Below are 27,750 nucleotides of genomic sequence, written 5' to 3'. Positions count from 1 at the left end.
TTCTAATTTCTAGCCAGAATTCCAGAGCCCAAAAGTAAATCATGTGCAAACCTACTGCATCATTCATCCCAATAAGAATTTCTTAAAACATAAAGTTTAATGCTCTCTCCTCAGTAACTAACTTTTCAAGCCCAATTTCACACCAGGTATAGCAATATCATTCTGTTCAGCTCGATCTCCTTCACAATCATCTCTGTGTCATATTCAATATCTTGGTGATATAATGATAAATACCCAAACAACATATAGCTTTCGATCAAGATTGCTTCTAAGTGTGTTCTACCCCTTCAATTCAGAATCCAATATTCAAACCTTAGACAGAAACTATAAATCATTTACATGACTAAACTAAACGAGGTGTCGAAGTCTTTTACCAAACAAATGAAAGCTCCAAAGAGTCTGTTAAATCTGGTCACAAAGAATACCCCTGGATAAGGTCTTTATTCCTTGAATATATGTGAGAAAAGCAACTCCTCCTAACCCCTATATTCATACTCCAATTTAATTCACCCATTTATGTTCTCCCTTCCTTCACCTTATCATTGCCTTTTGCCCCCTTTCATCTCACTACTGTGATTTGAATTTGTCCCCACAACCTCCTGCCCTCCCTAGTTGTGCATTTTACCCTCTCCCACTTGCCACTAATTCTTCTGCCAATCCCTTGCACCTACTCCAGTTTATGCACTCGGACATGCCCTCTGCCTCCCCTTTGAATGCCTGTTGTGCTAATGGTACAGAACATCAGCCCTCAATACCAGTGCCGGGGGGTTGGTGGTAGGTAAACGGCCTTGAGGTTGGGGTGACCCCCATGGGACTGGGACGTGCCCAGGCTCGGACCGCCATTGCCGCAGCCTGCAAGATCGCCATCTTGCTGCGCACCCCACTGATCATCCACCATGGACCCTGGTTCTGCAGAGTGACACCGGCATATGGGTGCCTCCACCACGCACCCCAGCTCTACCCCACCAGCTCCTATACCCCAGCCCCCACCCTAACAAACCCCCCCAGCCTCCACGCCCCCCCCATACTCCAGCCCCCATCTTAACACCCTCCGCCATACCCACCAAACCGGCTGCCAATCATTGGCGGGGCATCAGATGGCCCACCCAGGGCAACGCCCACTGTCGTCGCAGTCCTGGGGGATGATCTGTGGCTGTACGAGCTACAGCTGTTCGAGGAGAAGGAGGAAGCTGCAGCAGTCGAGCAGTGGAGCGTGCAACAACGGAACAGGAAACAACCACTCAGGGTTGAGAGCCGGCCGCCCAACAGGCCGAGGATCAAGTGGTGCAAAGAAGGTACCGCATGAGGCCTCGCATGTACCGGCAGCGCCTGTCATTCGAGGTCCTGCCGGGCTAAGCATACCATCAAAGTCTCCAGATGAGCAGGGGGACTGTACGACACATCTGCCAGATCATGGCACACCTGGCACCGTGGAGGTATGTGGGAGGGCACCCACTCCTGGTGGCCATCAAGGTGACGATCATCCTGAACGTCTGTGCCATGCATTTAGTCCAGGCGCCGAGTGGGGACCTCTCCAGGATCTCACAGAGCTCGGTGCACAGGTACATCTGCGCCGTCATGGAGGCCTTATACACCCGATCGACACAATACATCCATTTCAATGGGGACCGAGCCCACCAGGATGCCCGGGCAGTGGGATTCACTGTCGCCGCTGACATGCCCCCGATCCAGGGGGTGATCAATGGGATGCACGTCCCCCTATGAGCACCTGCAGATGACAGGCAGCTCTACACAAACCGACAAACTCGATGAATGTGTAGCTGATATGTGACCATCAGAGGTGCACCATGCACGTCTGCACCCGATACCCAGGCAGTGTGCACGGCACCTTCATCCTCTCACACTTGATGATGTCTGGCCTCTTTGAAACACCACTCCGGCTAGGGGGTTGGCTCCTGGGTGACAGGTGTTATCCACTGCGATCGAGGCTGATGACACTATCCGAAGGCCACAGGCCGGTGTAGAGGCCCGCTACAATGATGCCCAATAAGGAGTGTGGATTGAGCGGTGATTCGGCCCCCTGAACATGTGGTTCAGGTGCCTGTACCGCTCTGGAATGGCCCTCTAGTATGGCGTTGAGAGGTCGCCCGCATCATGGCAGCCTATTGCATCCTCCACAACATTGCTCAGCAAGGAGCGGCGTGCTGGATGAGGAGTATGAACACCAGTCTTCGGTGGATGAGGAGGATGCGGGGGAGGGCAAGGATGGGTGGGGTTTGGGCGCGGCCTGACCTGGGCCATGGATATCGCATATCCTCCCCCACCCCCACCTACAACCAACCCCCCATGATACATACCTGCCACACTACAGGGGTTGTGGCTGGGGGCAGGGGACCCCAGGTGGATCTGCCCCATCATCAGCAGCTCCTGCAAGACACAACAATATGCATGATTAGACCTTGGACCGGGGGTAGTGGAGGTGGTGAGGGTGGTGCGAGGGTTGTGGGGGTGGTGTGAGGGGGGTGGGGTTGACACACGTGGGCCGGGGATTTGCAACTCGGCCAATCTCCAGCCCAGCAACTTCCCTTTCCTCAGTCCCTCCAACCACATGCAGGGCGCGTTGCTGTGCCAAGGTGAAAGGCTGCAAGTCCAGCGGTCCCTCTCCAGTCTTCTCCCACTCCCTGCAGTTCCCTGGCCAACTCCTGGTGTGGGTTTTCTCCAGGTGCTCCGGTTTCCTCCCACAGTCCAAAGATGTGCAGGTTAGGTGATTGGGCATGATAAATTGCCCTTCGTGTCCGAAAAACGGTTAAGTGGGGTTACGGGGATGGGGTGGAGGTGTGGGGACAGGGTGGAGGTATGGGCTTAAGTAGGGTGCTCTTTCTAAGAACCAGTGCAGACTCGATGGGCCAAATGACCTCCTTTTGCACTGTAGATTTTATGAACACGAGTGATGCAAGTTGTGGTTGTGTGAAGTGTGGATTGAGCAAAGGCCATTTTGCTACATGGGCAAATAAGATGAATGGAGCAGAGGGCTGAGATGAGTAATTACCCCAAAGAAAAATTGCTGCCACTGCTATTAATTGATCATTTTATTTACGGTTCTGAAAGTCTCAAACATTTTGAAGTAAAAATTGAAGTATTGTATTCCAAGCCAATCAAGGAGCTGTCCCTTGTGGCTCTTTAACAAATTTATGGAGTAAATGTTTCGCACTGAGCACTCACCTAACACAATTAATTTTACTACTGACCTTTAAATCTGACACCGTATACATTGCATCTAAATAATTGTTTAATTTGTTCTTACCCACTTCTTCAATTAAAATCAGTAAGAGCAGGAAAGTTCCATTCAATAGTTATTTTATATGATAATTCAAACAATCTCTTACATGTTTTAAAGAAAATCAATGGCAGTGCATAGTGTTCATAATCCATGGTTTATATTATTACTTGCACTGTCTGCAAATTTTGTTTTAGTTTTCATATAAAATCAGTAGGATTGACTAAGGCCACCCCAATACTTGTGCTAAATTACAAGTGATGAGGACCAGATCTACCTGTATTAGTCTTCGGCCAAGATCCTCAGCTTTGGCTTCCTGAGGCACTGAGATTCTAACTTAGCCTGAATTCCAGAATCACCTGGCGCTCACCTCTCTCCCAAGCATCCAAAAGTCTCTTGCATTAAGTTTCAAAGATCAAAGTGAGTGCTGACTCAGTCAGACGACAGAGCAAATCATAGAATCATAGAATTTACAGTGCAGAAGGAGGTCATTCGGCTCATCAAGTCTGCACCGGCCCTTGGAAAGAGCACCCTACTTAGCCCATGCCTCCACCCTATCCCCGTAACCCCACCTAATGTTTTGGACACAAAGGGCAATTTAGCACGTTCGATCTACCTAACCTGCACGTCTTTGGACTGTGGGGCGAAGCTAGAGCACCCAGAGGAAACCCACAGACATGGGGACAAAGTTCAAGCTCCACACGGGCAGTCACCCGAGGCCGGAATTATAGAGGGTCTCTTATTATACTATGGCTGCTGCATGTTTTTATGTTTTCCCAAACAAGTCAACCCCCAACACTCAAAGCTAACCGAAAATGTTCACTTCAGACAGATTTATATTTAGTGAATGTAGGCCGTGAGCCAAGGGCCCTGGAGCTGTGAGGCAGCAGTGCTAACCACTGTGCCACCGTGCTGTCCTGAATCTCTTGGCCAACAATACAGTGCTGTACCATCATTCAAACCACCAACTATTCACTTGAGTGAGTGTGCCAGGGAGCTTCCAGTTAGCAGTGTGATTTCAACACAGTGACTGTGTGTAAAGGTAATGTCACCATAGTCCCAGATGACCATGGGCTGCTTTCCCCTTTGCAGGGGAGAGAACAAAAGAACAAAGAACAAAGAAAAGTACAGCACAGGAACAGGCCCTTCGGCCCTCCAAGCCTGTGCCGACCATGCTGCCCGTCTAAACTAAAATCTTCCACACTTCCTGGGTCTGTATCCCTCTATTCCCATCCTATTCATGTATTTGTCAAGATGCCCCTTAAATGTCACTATCGTCCCTGCTTCCACCACCACCTCCGGCAGCGAGTTCCAGGCACCCACTACCCTCTGTGTAAAAAAACTTGCCTCGTACATCTCCTCTAAACCTTGCCCCTCGCACCTTTAACCTATGCCCCCCCAATAATTGACCCCTCTACCCTGGGGAAAAGCCTCTGTTATCCACTCTGTCTATGTCCCTCATAATTTTGTAGACCTCTATCAGGTCGCCCTCAACCTCCGTCGTTCCAGTGAGAACAAACCAAGTTTATTCAATCTCTCCTCATAGCTTTTTTTTTTTTAATTTAGATTACCCAATTATTTTTTCCAATTAAGGGGCAATTTAGCATGGCCAATCCACCTACTCTGCACATTTTTGGGTTGTGGGGGCGAAACCCACGCAGACACGGGGAGAATGTGCAAACTCCACACGGACAGTGACCCAGAGCCGGGATCGAACCTGGGACCTCAGCGCCGTGAGGCGGTTGTGCTAACCACTAGGCCACCGTGCTGCCCTTCTCTCCTCATAGCTAATGCCCTCCATACCAGGCAACATCCTGGTAAATCTCTTCTGCACCCTCTCTAAAGCCTCCACATCCTTCTGGTAGTGTGGCGACCAGAATTGAACACTATACTCCAAGTGTGGCCTAACTAAGGTTCCATACAGCTGCAACATGACTTGCCAATTCTTATACTCAATGCCCCGGCCAATGAAGGACTGCATGCCGTATGCCTTCTTGACTACCTTCTCCACCTGTGTTTCCCCTTTCAGTGACCTGTGGACCTGTACACCTAGATCTCTCTGACTTTCAATACTCTTGAGGGTTCTACCATTCACTATATATTCCCTACCTGCATTAGACTTTCCAAAATGCATTACCTCACATTTGTCTGGATTAATCTCCATCTGCCATCTCGCCGCCCAAGTCTCCAAACGATCTAAATCCTGCTGTATCCTCTGACAGTCCTCATCGCTATCCACAATTCTACCAACCTTGGTGTCGTCTGCAAACTTACTAATCAGACCAGTTACATTTTCCTCCAAATCATTTATATATACTATGAACAGCAAAGGTCCCAGCACTGATCCCTGCGGAACACCACTAGTCACAGCCCTCCAATTAGAAAAGCACCCTTCCATTGCTACTCTCTGCCTTCTATGACCTAGCCAGTTCTGTATCCACCTTGCCAGCTCACCCCGATCCCGTGTGACTTCACCTTTTGTACCAGTCTACCATGAGGGACCTTGTCAAAAGCCTTACTGAAGTCCATATAGGCAACATCCTCTGCCCTACCTGCATCAGTTATCTTTGTGACCTCTTCGAGAAACTCTATCAAGTTAGTGAGACACGACCTCCCCTTCACAAAACATGCTGCCTCTCACTAATACGTCCATTTGCTTCCAAATGGGAGTAGATGCTGTCTCGAAGAATTGTCTCCAGTAATTTCCCTACCACTGACGTAAGGCTCACTGGCCTGTAGTTCCCTGGATTATCCTTGCTACCCTTCTTAAACAAAGGAACAACATTGGCTATTCTCCAGTCCTCCGGGACATCACCTGAAGACAGTGAGGATCCAAAGATTTCTGTCAGGGCCTCAGCAATTTCCTCTCCAGCCTCCTTCAGTATTCTGGGGTAGATCCCATCCAGCCCTGGGGACTTATCTACCTTAATATTTTTCAAGACGCCCAACAGCTCGTCGTTTTGGATCTCAATGTGACCCAGGCTATCTACACACATTTCTCCAGACTCAACATCCACCAATTCCTTCTCTTTGGTGAACACTGATGCAAAGTATTCATTTAATACCTCACCCATTTCCTCTGGCTCCACACATAGATTCCCTTGCCTATCCTTCAGTGGGCCAACTCTTTCCCTGGTTACCCTCTTGCTTTTTATATACGTGTAAAAAGCCTTGGTATTTTCTTTAACCCTATTTGCCAATGATTTTTTGTGACCACTTCTAGCCCTCCTGACTCCTTGCTTAAGTTCCTTCCTATTTTCCTTATATTCCACACAGGCTTCGTCTGTTCCCAGCCTTCTAGCCCTGACAAATGCCAGCAGAGCTGACTGGTGGTGATTTTACCTGAGGATCACCACATCTCAGGCAAAGGGGCAAGGTTGAGAAGGCAGAGCCTTCATGAATAACCTCCTGAATAACAAGTGGTTGAGTGTAATAGATTATTGTCTCTCTTTTATAAGCCTTTTCTTAATGCCTCATTTCTGCTGGTGTCGGTAGTGCATAAATGTTTTTGTTACTTGGTTGTGTCTTTTTATATTTTTACCCAAGTGTGGCTAGTTATTGTATTTGTGCCACATGCTGTGGTGAATAGAGGGCACAGTGACGTCATCCTTCTTAATGTTTATTTAAAGTCAATTGGGCACAAAACTGTCACCCTTTTTCATATAATGGAAGTGAAAATCTGAAAATCTCTCCCACCCAAAGAGTTGTTGAGGCTACGCCAGTTGAAAATTTCGAAATTAGCTTTTTGCTAAGCAAGGGTTATTAAAGGTTGCGGAACAAAGTTTGGTAGATGGAGTGAAGATAAAGATTAGAGATGATCTAACTTAATGACCTCCTTCCGAATGACCTGCACTCCTCCCATTGACCCTGTCACACTGCTTTCTTATTTTGTTTCTGGAAGAGTAGAGTATATGCACCATATTGTCTTGGGTATCTGCTTTAGATTAATTTTCCTTCTCCACGACATCCATTTGGTTTCAAAAACTTAAACAAGGCACAATTTTTTGAACAAAAGCCTCAGCACCCCACATGCCAGAATTTTCCTCCAAAATCACACACCAAATATAATCTGAACATACTAAGTTGAAATGCAGAATAGAGCTAGTTGGTCCATCAAACCTTACCATATCATGATTAATAAGGGGACCAGGGGTTATGGGGAGAAGGCAGGAGAATGGGGATGAGAAAAATATCTGCCATGATTGAATGGCGGAGCAGACAATCGGCCGAGTGGCCTAATTCTGCTCGTATGTCTGATAGTCTTATGGTCTTATGATGACTGGAGAATCTAAACAATTCTTATCCTCTACCCCCCCATTCCACAATAATATGATATATTGGAATTGCAAAGAAATGTAGAGAAGTCCAGGAACAGTAAGGTAAAAACCATCACAGAAAATTCTCATTCACTCTGCTCAGGCAAAATTGGTCATCAAGGAAGAAATAGCAAAACAATTGTTCCATTGGGCAGACGCACATGGGTTCATTAAAGGCAGGTCATGTTTAATTCATTTCTTGGAATTCTTTGAGGACATTACGTGTGTGGTGCACAATGGGGAACTGGTGGTGTATCTGGATTTCCAAAAGGCATTCGACAAGGTGCCGCACAAAAAGTTGTTGCATAAGATAAGGGTGCACGGCGTTACGGGTAATATATTAGCATGGATAGAGGATTGGTTACCTGACAGAAAGCAAGGAGTGGGGATAAATGGGTGTTTTTCTGGTTGGCGGTCAGTGGCTAATGGTGTTCCTCCGAGATAAGTTTTGGAACCGCAATTGTTGACAGTTTACATAGATGATTTAGAGTTGGGGACCAAGTGCAATGTGTCAAAGGTTTCAGATGACACTAAGATAAGTGTTAGAGTAAACTGCAGAGTACACTGAAAGTCTGCAAAGGGATATAGATAGTGTAAGCAAATGGGCAACGGTCTGGCAGATGGAGTACAATGTTAGTAAATGTGACGTCATCCATTTTGGTAGGAACAACAGCAGAATGGACTATTATTCAAGTGGTAAAACATTCCAAACAAATGTAGCTGTGTTAATGTGATATACAGTCAGATATTGTCCGTAATAACCAATGTGTTCATTTACAGATACAAGCTCCTGTAAAAGGACCAAATGGTCGCTCTCAGTTTGAAGATCTGGAACACCAGTTCACTACACTACCAAGGTAAGGCACAGTATCGTTTTGTTATGTAATGCCATTATTTGGTACATCACCATGAAAACAAAATACCTGGGGTGGCATTTTCTGACAGTGAAGGCAGCTCGCCATTGGCTGGCGGTGGGGTCGTCCTACCGAAATCTATGATAAAAGTAAATTACTGCAGATGCTGGAACTTGAAACCCAGCAGAAAATGCTGGAAAATTTCAGCAGGTCTGATAGCGTGTCTGGAAAGAGAACAGAGCTAACGTTTCGAGTCTATATGACTCTGGCGAAGAGTCACCCAGACTCAAAACGTTAGCGCTGTTTCTCTCTCCACAGATGCTGTCAGACCATTTGAGACTTTCCAGCATTTTCTGTTTTTGTACCACCGATATCCACGCCATTTTTCCTTGTTCACCGGCCACTCCACCAGGAAACACGCCACGGTTGCCATCAGCAAGACCAAAAGATCCCGCCACTGGGAACTGTCCGAAGATTCAGCCCCTGAATTTTGAAAATCTGAAATAAAAACAAAATGCTGAAAATGCACAGCAGGTCAGGGAGCATAGGCGGAGATAAAAGAAGAGTTAGTTAGGTGAGATTTTAACTCCCTCAAAAGTCCATTCATTTATACAGTGTTAAAATTGGGTCCAAACATTTCAGGTGGTTGATTTTTTTTGTCAAAACCCAGAAAAGGGTACAACAAGTTTTAAGCCAGTGGAGGCCTGGGGAGGGGGGGGGGGGGGGGGGGGGGGGGGGGGGGGGGGGGGGGGGGGGGGGGGGGGGGGGGGGGGGGGGGGGGGGGGAGGGGGGGGGGTTGGGGGGGGTGAGAGAACAAAACGGAAGGAAGGTCAGTGATGGGATGGAAGCTGGGAGAAGTTAAATGACTAAAGGGATGATGGTACAAGGCACGATGAGCTCATAATGGACCTCCTACTACGACACAGGGGCTGGTTTAGCACAGTGGGCTAAACAGCTGGCTTGTAATGCAGAACAAGGCCAGCAGCACGGGTTCAATTCCCGTACTGGCCTCCCCGAACAGGGCGACTAGGGGCTTTTCACAGTAACTTCATTTAAGCCTACTTGTGACAATGAGCAATTATTTATTTTTTATAGTTCTATGACCATATAGAAGGCCATCAAGCCTCTTATGAGAAAGAAAATGTACAGTTCCACTGCAAATAGAATCTTACTAACCCTATTAGTCCCCCAAGGGGAGGTTTCGTCCCTCAAAAATAAATTAGGCTATTTTGCTAACTTTTCTTATGACATGATTCCTCCGCAATCTAGTCCTTTCTTTGGCATGATATTCCCAAGGGTCCAGTTGCCCAGAACGCACTTTCTCTGCCCATAATTGTCCGATTCTTAACCTGTTCCCAACCAGTTATTCATCCAGCTGTTGGTAACTGCTCTTGCTGGGAGTCTGCACTTTGAGGTAAACTAATTCCATCAGGATCACCAGACTTGCCTGAAGCTTGGATGCATTGCACCACTTATTTTAGTAACCCTACTCTTCCAGTATAATACATAATCCGATCTTCACCTCATCACAACTGACCACAGTAACCTGTCCTGCCTTAACTAATCAGGTTTTATCAAAGCTGAAGGTTTATTATGTAAATTACAGGGCATTGTGCCTGTTTTTTGGCAAAGTATTGAACAAAATTTTTTTTTCAATAAACATTTTATTGAGGTATTCTTTGGTTTTACAACAATAACAAAATAAACAATGTACACGAAACTATAACATAGTGCAAAATCCGTCTTCTCCCTTACAGGTCACACCTTTATTAACCCCCTACTCTAAGCTAAACTAACCCCCCCCCCCCCCCCACTTCTGCTGCCAATTAATTTCCGCAAAGAAGTCGACGAATGGTTGCCACCTCCGGCCGAACCCTAACAGTGACCCTCTCAAGGCAAACTTGATTTTCTCCAAACAGAGAAAGCTAGCTATGTCCGATAGCCAGATCTCCGACATGGTGGGCTTTGTGTCCCTCCATGCTAATATATCTGTCCTCCGGGCTTCCAGGGAAGCAAAGGCCAGAATGTCTACCTCTTTCTCCTCCAGGATTCCCGGATCTTCCGACACCCCGAAAATCGCCACTCTGGACTCGGTACTACCCTTATTTTTAACACCGTGGACATGACATCTGCAAACCCCTACCAAAACCCCCTAAGCTTCGGACATGTCCAGAACATGTGGACATGGTTCGCTGGTCCCTCCGCACACTTTGCACATCTGTCTTCCACCCCAAAGAATCTGCTCATCCGGGCCACTGTCATAAGCCCGATGAACGGCCTTGAATTGTATCAGGCTGAGCCTGGCACATGATGCGGACGCGTTGACTATTCAACGCGTCCGCCCATAGACCTTCCTCTGTCTCTCCTCCTCCCAACTCCTCTGCTCCTCAGTCTGCATCTCCTCTGACCCCATAAGTTCCTTGTAAATGTCAGAGACCCTCCCTTCTCCCACCCACCCTCTAGAAACTACCCTGTCCTGTATCCCCCTTGCTGGTAGGAGTGGGAAGGTTGAACCTGTCTATGTAGGAAGTCCCGCACCTGTAGGTACCTGAATTTGTTACCCCTCGCCAATCCAGATTTCTCCTCCAGCTCCCTCAAACTCAGAAAGCTCCCCTCCATAAACAAATCCCCCATCCTCTCAATCCCTGCTCTCTGCCATCTCCGAAACCCCCGTCCATACTTCCCGGGGCAAACCAGTGATTATTACAGATTGGGGACCAGACCGATGCTCCCTCTGCTCCCACATGTCTACTCCATTGTCCCCAGACTCTCAGGGCCGCCATCACCACGGAGCAGGTGTAGTACTGTGCCGGCGGGAATGGCAGAGGTGCCGTTATCAACGGCCCCAAACTGGTGCCCTTACATGAAGCCGCCTCCATATGCTCCCATGCCGACCCTCCCCCACCACACACTTCCTGATCATGGCTATATTTGCTCCCAATAGTAGTTATTGAAGTTTGGCAGCGCCAGCCCACCCCCTCCCCGGCTCCGCTCAAGCACCACCTTCGTTACTCGCGGGGTCTTGCCCGCCCAAACGAAGCCAGTGATCACTTTGTTGACCCGTTTTAAAAAAGGACCGTGGAATAAAGATGGGGAGATACTGAAACACAAACAGGAATCTCAGGAGGACCGTCATCTTCACCGTCTGCACCCTCCCAGCTAGTGACAACAGAAGCGCGTCCCACCTCCAAAAATCGTCCTTCATTTGGTCTACTAGTCGGGCCAGATTTAGTTTGTGCAGCTGTTGCATTCCTGCACCATTTTGATGCCTAGGTATCGAAAGCTCCCCCCACCACTCGAAATGGCAGCTCCCCCAGTCACCTCTCCTGTCCCCTCGCCTGGACCCCAAACATCTGACTTTTCCCCATATTTAGTTTATACCCCGAAAACTGGCCAAACTCCACCAGAAATCTCATGATTTCTTCCATTCCCTTTATTCCCTTACATAGAGGAGCAGGTCATCTGTGTAAAGTGAGACTCTGTGCTCCACCCCCCCCCCCCCCCCCCCCCCCCCGGACCAGCCTCTTCCTGCCCCTTGAGGCTCTTCGTGCAATTGCTAGCGGCTCTACGGCTAACGCAAATAACAGTGGGGAGAGGGGGCATCCCCGTCTCGTCCCCCGGTGCAGCCTAAAATAGTCAGATGTGGCCCTATTCATCCGTACGTTCGCTACAGGAGCCTGATACAGCAACCTGACCCAGTCAATATAGCCCCGCCCAAATCCGAACCGTCCCAGCATCGATCAAAGGCCTCTTTTTTTTTAATTTTTTAATATTATTATTAAGGTTTTGCAGAATTTTTCATAATAAAACAGTAGTAACAATATAACAAAACAAAATAGAGTGAACATTAACATAGTGCAAAAAGAGAATATAAAACAACAATCAAATAGACATTACCCCCACGCGACTCAGTCTTCCCACACCATCCCAATGAAGCACCCCCCCCTGCCCACGGATTGCTACTGCCGATATTTTAATTTTCCTCGAGAAATTCGCCGAACAGCTGCCACCTCCGAGAGAACCCTAGCATAGACCCTCTTAAGGCAAACATTATTTTCTCGAGGCTGTGAAACCCAGCCATGTCATTAACCCAAGTCTCTACACTCGAGGCTTGAGTCCCTCCACATTAATAAATCCGTCTCCAGGCTGCTAGGGAGGCAAAGGCCAAGACGTCGGCCTCTTTCGCCCCACTGACTCCCGGTCTTCTGACACTCCAAAGATCGCTATCTCTGGACTCAGCACCACCCGTGAAGCACCTTGGACATTGCCCTCGCGAACCCTTGCCAGAACCTCTAAGCTCCGGGCATGCCCAAAACATGTGGACATGGTTTGCAGGGCTGCCCTTGCACCTCATACAACTGTCTTCTACCCCAAAAAACTTGTTCATTCTCGCTGCCGTCAAGTGTACCCGGTGGACCACCTTAAAATGAATTAGACTGAGCCTGGCACATGATGAGGAGGAATTAACCCTACCCAGGACCTCTGCCCACAGACCCGCTTCCAACTCCTGACCTAGCTCCTCCTCCCACTTGCCATTGAGCTGCTCTACCGGGGTTTCCTCCGCCTCCTGTAGTTCCTGATAGATATCCGACACCTTCCCCTCCCCCACTCAGAGCCGGAGACCGCCCTGTCCTGTATCCTCAGTGGTGGCAGTGTCGGAAAGGCCACTATCTATTTTTTCAGGAAGGCTCGTACTTGCAGATACTTAAAGGCGTTTCCCTGGCGGCAGTTTAAATTTGTCGTCTAGCGCCTTCATCTGGGAAAGCTTCCGTCTAGGAACAGATCTCCCATCCTTCTGATGCCTGCCCTCTGCCAGCTCTGGAACCCACCATCCTCCTACATGGGACAAACCTGTGGTTGTTACATATCAGTGTCAAGACCGACGCTCCTCCACCTTCTTGTACCTCCTCCACTGTCCCCAGATCCTCAGTGTCGCCACCACCACCGACTTGTGGAGTAATGGGTCAGTGGGAACGGCAAAGGAGCTGTTACCCAAAGCTCCCAGACTAGTACCTTTTCAATGACGACCCCTCCAGCTGATCCCACACGCCCCCCCCCCCCCCATCGCCCACTTCTAATCATAGCTATATTGGCCGCCCAGTAGTAGTTGCGAAAGTTCGGCAGCGTCAACCCCCCCCCCCCCCCCCCCCCCCCCCCCCCCCCCCACCCCCGACTGCGCTCCAACAGCGATCTCCTCACTCGCGGGGTCTTATTTGCCCACACAAAGCCCAAAATGATGCTACTCACCCGCTTAAAAAAAGCCTTAGGGATGAAGATGGGGAGGCACTGAAAGACAAACAAAAATCTGGGAGGACCATCATTTTCACGGTCTGCACCCTCCCTGCCAGTGACAGCGGGAGTATGTCCCACTTTTTAAAGTCCCCTTCCATTTGCTCCACCAACCGGGTCAGGTTGAGCCTGTGCAGGGCATCTCATTTCCTGGCCACCTGTATACCCAGGTAACGAAAACTTTTCTCTACCATCCAAAGCGGCAGCTCTTTCAGTCTCTTCTCCTGCCCCTTGGCCTGGATCACAAACAGCTCGCTCTTTCCCATGTTCAGTTTGTACCTTGAAAAACTACCAAAATCCCTCAGGATCTGCAGAACCTCCCCCACCCCCTCCACAGGGTCCGAAATGTACAGGAGCAAGTCATCCGCATATAGCGAGACCCGATGTCCCCCCCCCCCCCCCCCCCCCCCCCGAACCAGTCCCCGCCAGTTCCTCGAGGCTCTCAGCGCCATAGCTAGCGGTTTTATAGGGAAAATAGTAACGGGGAGAGGGGACACCCCTGCCTCGTTCCCCGGTGAAGCTCGAAGTACCCCGACCTCAGCCGGTTTGTACACACACTTGGTACAGGCGCCTGGTACAGCAATTTCACCCAGCCAATAAAGCCCTCACCAAACCCGAACCTCCCCAGCGTTTCCCACAGGTACTCCCACTCCATCCGGTCAAAGGCTTTCTCTGTGTCCATCACTGTTACCACCTCTGCCTCCCCTCCTTCTGAGGGCATCATAATAATATTCAAAAGTCTCTGGACATTGGTATTAAGTTGTCTGCCTTTTACAAACCCAGTCTGGTCTTCCTCTATCACCCCTGGGACGCAATCCTCAATTCTTGTGGCCAGAATCTTAGCTCGCAATTTGGCATCCATGTTTAAGAGCGAAATTGGCCTGTATGACCCGCATTGTTCCGGATCCTTCCCTCGTTTAAGAATGAGTGAGATCAATGCCTGTGACATTGTTGGGGGGGAGGGCTCCTTTCTCTCTAGTCTCATTGAAGGTCCTCATCAGGAGTGGGCTCAATATTTCCAAAACTTTCTTATACAATTCTACCTGGTAACCGTCTGGCCCCGGGGCTTTACCCGATTGCATGCCCTCTATACCCTTGACAATCTCCTCCAATTCAATTGGGGCCCCCAGCCCCTCCACCAGGTTCTCTTCCACCTTTGGAAACCTCAACTGGTCCAAAAATTGTCTCATCCCTTCCGCTCCCGTCGGGGGCTCCGACTCATATAGTTTACTATAGAAATCCTTAAAGATTCCGTTCACCCCTCTGGATCCGCGACCATGTTACCCTCCTTATTCTTTACTACCCCGATTTAACTGGCCGCCTCCCTCTTTTACAGTTGGTGTGCCAGCATTCTACTCGCCTTCTCCCCGTACTCATAGACTGCCCCCTTGCCTTCCTCAGCTGTGCTACCGCTTTCCCTGTGGTCAGCAGTTCAAACTCCACCTGCAGACTCCGCCGCTCCCTCAGTAGCCCCGCCTTGGGGGCCTCCGTGTATCTCCTGTCCACTCGGAGTATCTCCTCCACCAGTCTCTCCCTCTCCGCTCTTTCTCTCTTTTCCCTATGGGATCGAATTGAGATGAGCTCCCCTCTGGCAACTGCCTTCAGAGCCTCCCAGACCGTTGCCGCTGCTACCTCACCCGTATCGTTTGTTTCCAGGTAATCCTGGATGTTCCTGCTAATCCGCCCGCAAACCTCTTCGTTTCCCAGCAGCCCCACATCCAGTCTCCAGAGTGGGTGCTGCCCTCTCTCCTCACTAAGCCGCAGGTCCACCCAGTGCGGGGCATGGTCCGAGCTGTGATTGCTGAGTATTCCGTCCCCGCCACCTATGAGATTAATGCCCTGCTCAAAGCAAAGAAGTCTATGGGGGAATAAACCTTATGAATGTTGGAGAAAAAAGAGAACTCCTTCGCTATCGGCCGCGTGAACCTCCAGTGATCCACCCCCCCAATCTGCTCCATAAAACCCTTCAGTTCCTTAGCCGCTGTTGGTCGCTTCCCTGTCCTGGACTTCGGCCGGTCCAGTTTGGGGTCAATGACTGTGTTAAAGTCTCCCCCCCCATGATCAGGTGGTGTGACTCTGAGTCCGGGATTTTGCCGAGCATGCGTCACATAAATTCCACATCATTCCAATTCGGAGCGTAAACGTTCACAAACACGACCCGGACCCCCTCCAACTTTCCACTCACTATTATATACCTGCCCCCCTTATCTGCCACAATTCTCCCAGCCTCAAATGCCACACCTTTATGGATCAGAATTTCTGCCCTCCTGGTCTTCGAATCCAGCCCTGAATGGAACAGCTGGCCTACCCATCCCTTTCTCAATCTCGTGTAATCCGTGAGCTTTAAATGTGTCTCCTGAAGCATTGCTACGTCTGCCTTTAACCCCTTTAAATGCGCGAACACACGCGCTCTTTTGACCATCCATTCAAAGCCCTCACATTCCAGGTGATCAGCTTGGATGGGGGCTAAACCCCCCCCCCCCCCCCCCCCCCCCCCCCCAGCCGACTAGCCAACGTCCTTTTTTGGCCAACCTCGCTTCCTTGAGCACCCCGCAGGGAGCCACCGCCCCCGACCCTCAATTGGTACCCCGAAATTAATACCTCCTCTGTCAGCAAAGCAGCATCCCCCCCCCTCCCCTCACCCCCCAACAGCCCCACAACCCAAAATCCCAGCCAAGCACCAGCTGAGCACTTGTTCACCCCCCACTACGCTCCCGAGAGTCAGCTGACCCCGGCAGCTCCTGCCCCTGGCGTCGATCAGACTGTCGCCTCATTGTCCGGACTCCTCGCCACACATGAATAAACTACCTCTGCAGCCCGAGTGAGTAAATAGTAATATGAAACGAAAAATAAACAGAAGACACTAACATTGCCCCATTAGGAGACACTTGTTGAATCAAGGCTCCAACGTCCCGAAAAATCACACTAAGCACAGGCCCCCCCCCCCCCCCCCCACCCCCCCCCCCCCCCCCTCCCGTATCTCAACTTTGCCGGAAAATACTGCACCCTCCAGCCACCACCACAGCCCTTACACGCACCCAACATTGTCAACAATCTTATATTAAAAACGGTACCGTGTTACCCAGCCCCACCTCCGCATTCCACTAAAGCTTAACTGTCCTTTAATTCAAGTCCAGCTTTTCTTGTTTGATGAATGACCACGCCTCGTCCGGTGTCTCAAAATAGTGATGCTGTTCCTTGTACGTGACCCATAGCCTTGCTGGGTACAGCATCCCAAATTTCAAGCCCTTGCTGAAGAGGGTCGCCGTCACCCGGTTGAATCCAGCACGCCTCTTGGCCAGCTCCGCACCCAGGTCCTGGTAGATGTGTATTACGCTGTTATCCCACCTGCTGCTCCGTTCTTTTTTTGCCCACTGTGAGACAAGTTCCTTGTCCGAGAAGCGATGAAATCTCACCACCATGGCCCTCGGCGGTTCATTCACCTCGGGCTTCCTTGCGAGGGCTCTGTGCGCCCCGTCCAACTCCAGGGGTCGAGGGAATACCCCCGTCCCTATCAGCATCTCCAGCACCTTAGACACAAATGCTCCCGCATCCGACCCCTCCACACCTTCGGGGAGTCCCAGAATTCTCAAGTTCTGTCCCTTGGACCTGTTTTCTAGGTCCTCCAGCCTCTCCTGCCACTTCTTGTGGAGGTCATCCTGCGCCTCCACCTTCAGAGCCAATACGACCAACTCGTCCTCATGGTCGGATAGCTTTTTCTCCGTCTCCTTAATCGCTTTCCCTTGTGTCGCCTGAGTTGCGATCATTTGGTCTATTGATGTCTTCATCGGGCCAGCATGTCCTTTTTAAGATCAACAAAGCAGCCCCTAAGGAACTCCTGTTGTTCCTGTGATTACTGCGCCCATGCACCCTGGTCTATACCGGCCGCCATGCCGTGCCTCGGTGCCCGCTCCGCAAGCTTCTGTCTGTTGGGACTTAAACACTTAACCCAGCCATTCCTGGTCCAGCTATCCATACAACAGAAAGGGAATCCTTTTTGGCAGTCTAGTACCAAGTGAAAGACTTGACCGACCCAACCTTTCCTCAATCGAATCTGGTCAGTTCTCTAAGGTGCGTCTCCTGCAGCATTACCACGTCCGCCTTCAGTCCTCTCAAATGTGTGAACATGTGTACCCCCTTGACCGGCCCATTGAGCCCTCGTACATTCCAGGCGATCAGCCTAGTTGGGGGCTCATTGCCCCCCACTTCGCCGATCAGCCATCACCTTTCTTAGGCCAGTCTCCAGTCCGCGCCCCGCACCTCCACCGGCCCGCCCCCAGGCAGCCTCCGCCCCAGACCTCCTCTCTGTCCCTCAGCCACAGTCCCTCCCTCGTCAGCAGAACATTTTCCTCCCCTCCCCCCTCGTAACAACAGAATGTAAATCGACCCATTTGATCAGCCTAACATCTGCTCACCCCCATTACGCTTCATTGAGCTAGCCCGCCCAGCTGGCTTGGTGGCCCCACCCCTGGTGCCGGAGAGTCTCCCACCTATTGTTCCCTCCCCATCCCCCCTGCTCATACACACATATTCAAATGACAAACAATCCCAACACAATTGCCCGACAGAAAAAAAAACTGCTAAACAAAGAAAAGATCAAGCAAGATATCCATCATCTAGACAAACACACCTCCATCCCAAAATAGTGCAAATGTAAATTTTACCTCACTCAGCTCTGCAACTGGCCCCAAATCAATACAGAAGGCATTACAAATACGTTAATTGGATCAACTACACTGCGCTGCCCCCGCCCTCCCCTCCCTCCAAACTATCTTTGGGGAAATGGCTTAGAGGCAAGATGATGCCAGGGAACTGACATACAACCTGGCAGCACAAATGTTCCATGCCTGTCAGGATCTCGTTCCACCTCCAGACCCCCTCCACACCCAGCCAACACCCTCCATACGCCCCCACCCTCTTCCAAAGCCCCCCCACTCCCTCCATAGCCCGACATGCCACTCCACACTACCTGCTCCTCCCCAACAGCCCACCAGCCTCCACACCCTCCCACCCCAGGTTGGAGGCTATTTCCAAGCATCAGCCTCATATTATTTCCTTATCTATAATTATGTTGGTTCACGTAACCACCTGGGCTGCTTTAGATCACCTAAAAGGGTTAGAGAGAAAGTTTTGAGTTTTTTCCCCCGTTATCAGATATTGGCTAAGTTGACGGCACTATTGTCTCTGAACCAAAGGTTGTGGGCTCAAGTCCTACTCCAGAGACTTGAGCACAGAAAGTAGGCTGACATGCCCAGTGCAGAACTGAGTGCTGCACAGATGGAGCCGTCTTGTTCAGTTTAGCTCAGTTGACTGGACAGCTGGGTTGTGATGTGGAGCGAGGTCAACAGTGCGGGTTCAATTTCCGTACCGGCTGAGGTTATTTATGAAGACCCCGCATTCTCAACTTTGCCTCTCGACAGGTGTGGTGACCCTCAGGTTAAATCACCACCATTCAACTCGCCCACAAAGATAACAGTAAAAAGTCTTACAACACCAGGTTAAAGTCCAACAGGTTTTTTTCGAATCACGAGCTTGCGGAGTGCAGCTCCTTCATCAGGTGACTGAAGAGGTGGGTTCCACAACCACATATATAGACAAAGTCAATAATGCAAGACAATACTTTGATTGTGAGTATTTTCAGATACTGTAATTAAGTCTTTACAGGTCCAGACAGAGGACTGGAGAGAGGGATAATCACAGGTTAAAGAGGTGTGAATTGTCTGAAGCCAGGACAGTCGCATTCACAAGACAGCCCCGAACATCACCCAACAAAACACAATGCCATCCGCTCTCAAGACCAACAGCAACATTGTCATCAAACAAGTAAATAAATGAGGGGCCACCGTAATACTGAAAAGAACAGACTTCTGCAAAGAAGTGTACTGACAACTCAACATCCAGGAACACTACAGACAGTTACCCGCAGATCCGACCAAGGAACACACCCGCCAACTCAAGCCCCTGGATCCAGACCTTCTGAGCACCCTACGTACTCTCATCCCAGGTACTCCCCGCATTGGAGATCTCTACTGCCTCCCGAAAATACACAAGGCCAACACACCAGGCCGTCCTATTGTATCAGGCAATGGAACCCTGTGTGAGAACCTCTCTGACTACATTGAGGGCACCGCGACACAATGGACTTTTTACAGGAACTCAGCACCCACAGAGGAGTTGAACTAGGAGTATTCCTCATCACAATGGACGTCTCGGCACTCTACACCAGCATCCCCCATTATGACGGCATTGCTGCAACAGCATCAGTACTCAACACCGACAACTGCCAATCTCCAGACGCAATTCTACAACTCACCCGCTTAATTCTGGATCATAACATTTTCAGCTTCAACAACAAGTTCTTCATCCAGACGCACAGAAGAGCCTTGGGGACCAGATTTGCATAGCAATATGCCAACATCTTCATGCACAAGCGCGAACAAGATCTCCTCATCGCACAGGACATTCAACCAACGTTATGCACCAGATACATCGATGGCATTTTCTTCTTTTGAACCCATGGCGAAGAATCAGTGAAACGCTCCAGAATCGGTTGCATTCTTGGACACAGTCATCTCCATCTCCACTTCTCCAGCTTCCACCCTAAACACATTAAATAAGCCATCTCCGATGGACAAGCCCTCCGTATTCACAGGATCCGCTCAGATGAGGAGGAATGTAACAGACATCTACAGATGCTGAAAGACGCCCTTGTAAGAACAGGATATGCCACTCATCTCATCGATGGACAGTTCCAACGCGCCACAGCAAAAAACCGCACCGACCTCCTCAGAAGACAAACACAGGACACAACCGACAGAGTACCCATCGTCATCCAGTACTTCCTCTGAGTGGAGAAACTACAACAACATCTTCGTCAGCGATGAAGACAAAGATCTTGCCACGGTCATCCTCACATCCCCACTACTTGCCATCAAACAACCATGCAACTTCAAACAGACCATTGTTTGCAGCCAACTACCCAGCCTTCAGGAGAACAGTGACCACGACACCACACAGCCCTGCCATGGCAACCTCTGCAAGACGTGCCAGATCATCGACATGGGTACCACCATTACACGTGAGAACACCACCCACCAGGTACGCAGTATATACACATTCGACTCGGCCAACGTTGTCTACTTTTACACTGCAGTAAAGGATGTCCCGAGGCGAGGTACATTGGCAAGACCATGCAGACGCTTCGCCAACGGATGAACAGACATCGGGCAACAATCACCAGTCAGGAATGTTCCCTTGCAGTCAAGGAACACGACAGCAGTCAAGGGCATTCAGCCTCTGATCTTCGGGTAAGCGTTCTCCAAGGCAGCCTTCAGGATGCGCGACAACTGATAGCCAAGTTCCACGGCCTCAACCGGGTCCTTGGATTCATGTCTCATCACATTCATTCCCCACCATCTGGCATGAGCTTGCAAAATTCTACCAACTGTCCTGGCTTGAGACAATTCACAACTCTTTAACTTATGATTATTCGTCTCTCCAGTTGCTCCATATGGACCTGTAAAGACTTAATTACCTGCAAATACTCATATTCAAAGCATCATTGACTTTGTCTATATATGTGGTTGTGGAACCCACCTCTTCAGTCACCTGAGGAAGGAGCAGTGCTCCGAAAGCTAATGATTGGAAACAAACCTGTTGGACTTTAACCTGGTGTTGTAAGACTTCTTACTGTGCCCACCCCAGTCCAACGCCCGCATCTCCACATCATGGCCTCAAAGGGAAAGCAGCCTATGGTCATCTAGGACAAGGTGATTTTACTTGCATTTCAATAGTGCCTCATTGTCTGCAAAACATTTGTGAATGTAGCTATATAAATACAATTATTTTCTCTTTCCTTCCATCCCTCTATTCTTCCTTTCCCCCACATGTGTATAATTCTGAGCAGCTGAACCTGTAAACAAGGCATTTCCAGCAGCAGGGCAGGGAAATGTAATGGCTTTTTGAGCACTCCAACAGCAAATCCGTCCAGGCAATAATCTTACAATTAATCAAATCCTTTACTTTATTTCTACTTCTTAACATTCCAAGGAAATAGACTTCTGAATGGTGCAACACTTTAGAATCTTGTTCTTCCTGCTCTTGGAAGTTAGCTTAAATCCTGTTCCAAACTGAACAGTCATTTCTCCTCGACAGCTCTTTCGCCTCCCGAGGGGTTAGGCAGCATTACCTTCGAGTCCTTTATGACTCTAAGTACATGGCCTCAAACAGCCCATAATTTGGCACTAATTAGGCAACTTCCTTTAGAGAATTACCTGACACGAGAATATCAAAGTGACACAATACATAGTGTGATCCTTGGAGTTGGAGCAAAGGTATAATGAAATGAAATGAAATGAAAATCTCTTATTGTCACAAGTAGCTTCAAATGAAGTTACTGTGAAAAGCCCCTAGTCGCCACATTCCGGCGCCTGTTCAGGGAGGCTGGTACGGGAATTGAACCGTGCTGCTAGCCGGCCTTGGTCTGCTGTAAAAGCCAGCTATTTAGCCCTGTGCTAAACCAGCCCCTGGTATAATGTAGGGACAGTGTAGAAAGAATTAAGCATTTTGGATGACCGGTAAACACACAAGGTACACACAAACCTGTCACAGCAATCGTATACAACAGGAAGTATGTGGTTATTTAACAGCTTGCAAAGGATATTCTGTGTTCGATGTGCTAAGCATCCAGGTTTAAGAGTTGAGCTCCTTATTCCAGGTTTCACTGTATGGCTTTGTTACCTTGAGCAAATCTCAAAACAGCAGAAATACTTTCTAACACAGTTCATATTATTGGGCTATAGTACACGATTGTATGTTGGACCTAGGACTTTTCCATAAGTGTCAACACAATATATGCCCTATTGCCTTTCTTGTGAGGGTAAATGCATCAGACCAGATGGGCCTAAGGAACAGGCAGGGTGTGCTGAGTTAAGCCAAGGTCCCTGGGTGGTTATTATACTTGCCACACTGACACAGGGCAATGCTGCGAGGTTGGTGGGGAAATCAAACAAGATCCCTAGGTTCTGAGTGTAATCCCGTAGTTTCTGGTGTAAGTGTCTGTAAGACAATACACTGGAGGCTTCCAGTAACAACAAAGGGGGTTTATTAACTGTTGACAAAAGCAAACAGCTAATATGCAGACACAGAGCAATGCTGGATTTGGCTTGACTCTCCAGCTCTGGGGTCCACACTGCCCGGTCCCCTGCTCTCAGGGCCTTTCGATTGCCCGGATTCATGTGGTTCCATGCGATTGGTCCTGTGCCGGTCACATGGACCGCAAAGCCCACCCCTTAAAGGGGCCACGCTATCACAGTATAGATGTCAGACAAAACGTTAATCAGACTTAACAGAGATACTTTGACAAAGAGTCATCCAGACTCAAAATGTTAGCTCCCTTCTCTCTCCATAGATGCTGTCAGACCAGCTGAGATTGGCCAGTATATTCTGTTTTTGTTAGCAGTGGTACTAATCCCCCTTCAGCCTCATCTGACAGGTCAATATTCTACTCTCCTCATCCAATGTGATATTTCCTCACAATCCTTTCTTTTCACCATCTTGTTGACCTCCTTCCAACCTCTGCCGAAACAAGCTATTTTGTGAACTAATGTACATGCTTGAGGATTCTGCTGGATCTTTTCGGTCACTCGCCTAGGTTTCAGTCACTCACATAGTGTTGGGTTTGCTTGGAGCATAGAAACAGGATGAGGCCATTCAACATCTTGAACCAACATTCAATTAAATCATGGCTGATCTGCATTTTAACTCCATCTTCCCGCCTTGGTTCTGCAACCCTTTTTACTCTTACTAACAAAACTCCCATCAATCTGAGTTTTTAATTTTTTGCATGACCACCACCCCGACCCCTCACCACCCCCTCACCAATCCCGGTTTCAATTGCTCTTTGCTGGAGATATTTCCAATGCCCGTTGTGTGAAGGAGTGTTTCCTGGCATTATCCCGAAGCAACCACGCTCTGATTATAAGGTTATAATGTTCTGGATTCGCGCACCACGGGAGATAATTTCTCGCTATCAAACAGAGAGCTTCCCAAAGACGGCATGTCACTCAACATTTTCAATTGGAGTATCGGGGAGGTGTAACATCTTGACCGAAACTGATTGTGACTGCCTGTGCCACCAACCCCCACCCACTCTCTAGAAGGGTTCACCTGGACTGAGGACTTTTTCTCCATACAGCTAAACTAAGGACATCTGGAATCTTTCCTGAACTGCAGGACATGGTACCGCACCATAGAATCATAGAATTTACAGTGCAGAAGGAGGCCATTCGGCCCATCAAGTCTGCACCGGCTCTTGGAAAGCACGCCCTACCCAAGCCCACACCTCCACCCTATCCCCATAACCCAGTAACCCCACCCAACACTAAGGGCAATTTAGCATGGTGAATCCACCTAACCTGCACATCTTTGGACTGTGGGAGGAAACCGGAGCACCCGGAGGAAACCCACGCACACACGGGGAGAACATGCAGACTCCGCACTGACAGTGACCCAAGCTGGGAATCGAACCTGGGACCCTGGAGCTGTGAAGCAATTGTGCCAACCACTACGCTACCGTGCTACCACTTTTTGTACCTTTCTAATTGCAACAAGTTTTTGTTCTTTTGACGATAGTGACGTTTAAGGGGCATCTTGACAAACTTGAATAGGATGGGAATAGCGGGATACGGACACCGGAAGTGTAGAAGATTTTAGTTTAGCTGGGCTGCATGCCTGTCGCAGGCTTGGAGGGTTGAAGGGCCTGTTCCTGTGCTGTACTTTTCTTTGATTTTTGCTCTTTGTAAATTGTAAAATTAGGTACAAATTAAGTGAGGCATGCATTTATATAGTATCTTTCATGACCTCAAGGTATCACAAAGCACTTTACAGCCAATTAAGTACTTTTTGAAGTATAGTCACTGTTGTCATTTAGGGAACATAGCAGCCGATTTACACAGAGAAAATTCCCACAAACAGCAATATATTGCTGACTAGATAATCTGTTTTTAATGTTAGTTGAGGGATAAATATTGAATCAGGACATAGACATAGACATAGAATTTACAGTGCAGAAGGAGAGAACTATCCTGTTCTCCTTTGAAACAATATCATGGGATCTTTTATGTCCACCAGAGAGGGTATATGGGGCTTGGTTTAATGCCCCATTCGAAAGGGGGACCTTCAACAGTGCAGCACCTCCACAGTACTGCACTGGGAGTGCCAGCCGAAATCCAGTGGTCTGGATTAGGAGTGGAACCCACAATCGTCTGATTTGGAAGATGGTCTTATAATATAGGAAAAATTCCCAGAGCATAGCTTGTTGTTAGCATTGCTTTTTATGCACCAGTGGTGCAGCAACTTATGGGCCATGTTGGAGTGCTCAACAGTGGCCATTTTGAGGTTTGTGCCCCATTATTTATTTGTTCATGGGATGTGGGGTTTCTGGCCAGGCAAACATCTGTTGCCCATTCTTAATTGCCCTTGAGAAGGTGGTGGTGAGCTGCCAACTTCAACTGCTGCCGGACATTGTTGTGTTATGTACTAGGTACACCCTCAGTGCTGTTAGGAAGAGAGTTTCAGATTTTGGTCCAGCAACAGTGAAACGGTGATATAATTCCAAGTGACGATGTGTGTCATTTGGAAGGGATCTTGCAAGTGGTGTATCTGCTGTCCTTGTGGTAGAAGTTGTGAGTTTGGAAGATGGTGTTGAAGGAGCCTGAGTGAGTTACTGCAGTGTATCTTGTAGATGGTACACACAGCTCCTACCGTGTGATTGTGGTGGAGGGATGAATGTTCAAGGTGATGGATGGGGTGCCAATCAAGTGGGCTGGTTTGGACTGGATTGTGTCAAACTTCTCGAGTGTTGTTGGCATTGTGCTCATCCAGACAATTGGAGAATATTCCATTCCACTCTTGGCTTGCGCCTTGTAGATAGTCGACAAGCTTTGGAGAATCAGCAAGTGAGTTACTCACCACAGGATTCCTTATCTCTGGCCTGCTCTTGTAGCCACAGTATTTACATGGCTGGTCCAGTCCAGTTCTTGGTCATTGATAACCCTGAGGATGTTAATAGTGGGGCATCAGCAATGATAATGCAATTTAAGGTCATGGTTAGATGCTCTCATGTTGGAGATGGCCATTGCCTTTGGGGCAAATGTTACTTGCCATTTACCAGCCCAAGCATTGGACATAGACTGCTTCAGTATCTGAGGAGTGATGAATGGTGCTGAGCATTGTCAGAGAACATTGCCACTTCTGACCTTATGATGGAGGGAAAGTCATTGATGAAGTAGTCGAAATTGTTGAGTCTAGGCTACAACCCTGAGGAATTCCTACAGCAATGTGCTGGGACTAAGGTAACTGACCTCCAACAACCATAATCATCTTTCTCTGTGCTAGGTATGACTCCAAACAGCGCTGCATTTTTCCCAATAGGGCTCCTTGATGTCATACTCAATCAAATGCTGCCTTGTAGTAGTCTCACCTCTATTGTGGAGTTCAGCTCTTTGTCCATGTTTGAACCAAGGCTGTAATGATGCCAGGAGCTGAGTGACCCTGGTGGAACCCAAACTGAGTGTCAGTGAGCAGGTTATTGCTGAGTAAGTGCCGCTTGATAGCATTGTTGATGACTCTTCCATCATTTTACTAATGATCAAGAGTAGACTGATGGGACTGTAATTGGCCAAGTTCGATTCTTCCTGCTTTTTGTGGATGGAAAATACCTGGGCAATTTTCCACATTGCCTGGTAGATGTCACTATTGTAGCTGTACTAGAAGAGCGTGGCTCGGCACACAGCAAGACCTGGAGCACAAGCCTTGAGTACTATGCTAGACTATTGTCAGTGCCCATAGCTTTTGCAGCATGCAATGCCTCCTTGGACCCTGACTGAAAGATAGCGTGACGTGAGTGCTGCATCAGTTGAGGATGGTGTATCTTCATGTACTGACGATGGCTAGAGTGGATTCCTGTTATTCTCCTTCTCAAGTCTGCTAGCCAACAAAAGTAAAAACTAGTTCTCTATTTTTCCAGAATTGTCGAGGGCTACCCTCCAATGGCCATTTTAAAGGAGCTCTGTACTGTGTCCCTCAGTTATTAAGGGGCAGGGAGGAGCTTGCAGAGAAGGTAATGTAAGTTTCACCTTGAGCACAGTGAATTCTAATGTATTGCACAGCTCCCTTACAAACCCTAGAAAACAGATGTTTCAAAACTGGGTAGGCTTAAGAAACAAAGTCAGATGGTTCTAAGCAGGGGAAGGAAGTATGCTTGTTTTTCATGGAGATACTGAGTTTAGGGGATTTGTCAAGAAATAACATTAAGCTATGTTACCGTGGAATGCTTATCTCAGGAAATTGTGGCTGAACTTTAAGGACAAAAGACAAACTTTTATCTTTAAAAAAAACATACACTTTAATTCGATGTTGGTGGCTGAATCAATGATATTAACATTCAATAGCCAAAAAATCCTTCAGATAAAATTATGATTTTTTAAATGTTTAAAAACAAGGGAAACACGTGTGTTGGATTGCCAGGGATGCCACATCCATGAACGTGAGCAGCAATATCTGTAGCTGCATGTGTGTTCTCTCTAGGTCCCAGACAGAGGTAAAGGAAGAAACAATTCACTTTTACTTTGTGTTGTCACAACCTCAAGACATGCTATGTAAATGCATCTCTTTCCTTTTTAAGGCAGCTTTACAATCTTAACAAAAGAGTGAGAAAGTTCAACTATGGTTCATGTGTAAAGGCGTGTGTGTGCAAGCTGCCAAATCTCTGGTGTTACATGACTCAATCGAATGTATTTTATCGTGACATTTAACCACTTAAAAGGTTCCTCTATTGTGAAAACTAATTCCTGTGTCATTGCTGAATGAAGCATCTTTGGGGGTGATTTTCCGAACACATTTCCCCGGTGCAAATCCCGCTATGTGGGGGCAATACCGGAAGAGCCCTGAAAAGGGATTGCGCCAGGCGCCAAACAATTCGTAATGTTTCCAAGCCCTCTCAGCAGACGTAATGGGGTGAACAAGATTAGCATGTTAAAATTTGAATTGAAAT

At 48.4% G+C, this 27,750-nt stretch overlaps 1 protein-coding gene across 1 annotated transcript in view; it reads left to right on the top strand.

The window, feature by feature from the left end:
• The window catches only part of LOC119958709 (partitioning defective 3 homolog B-like), a 1,329,970-nt gene that overhangs the window by 1,269,890 nt on the left and 32,330 nt on the right, over positions 1 to 27,750 (top strand). Inside the window, exon 22 of the mRNA XM_038787288.1 lies at positions 8,335 to 8,411. Coding sequence (XP_038643216.1) covers positions 8,335 to 8,411 — 77 coding nt within the window. The remainder of the gene's footprint in view (positions 1 to 8,334; positions 8,412 to 27,750) is intronic.

This window comes from Scyliorhinus canicula, chromosome 2 (genome assembly GCF_902713615.1).
Source record: "Scyliorhinus canicula chromosome 2, sScyCan1.1, whole genome shotgun sequence".
NCBI lineage: Eukaryota > Metazoa > Chordata > Chondrichthyes > Carcharhiniformes > Scyliorhinidae > Scyliorhinus > Scyliorhinus canicula.
The sequence above is the reverse complement of the archived record's forward strand: the minus strand, read 5'-3'. Positions and strand labels throughout refer to the sequence as shown.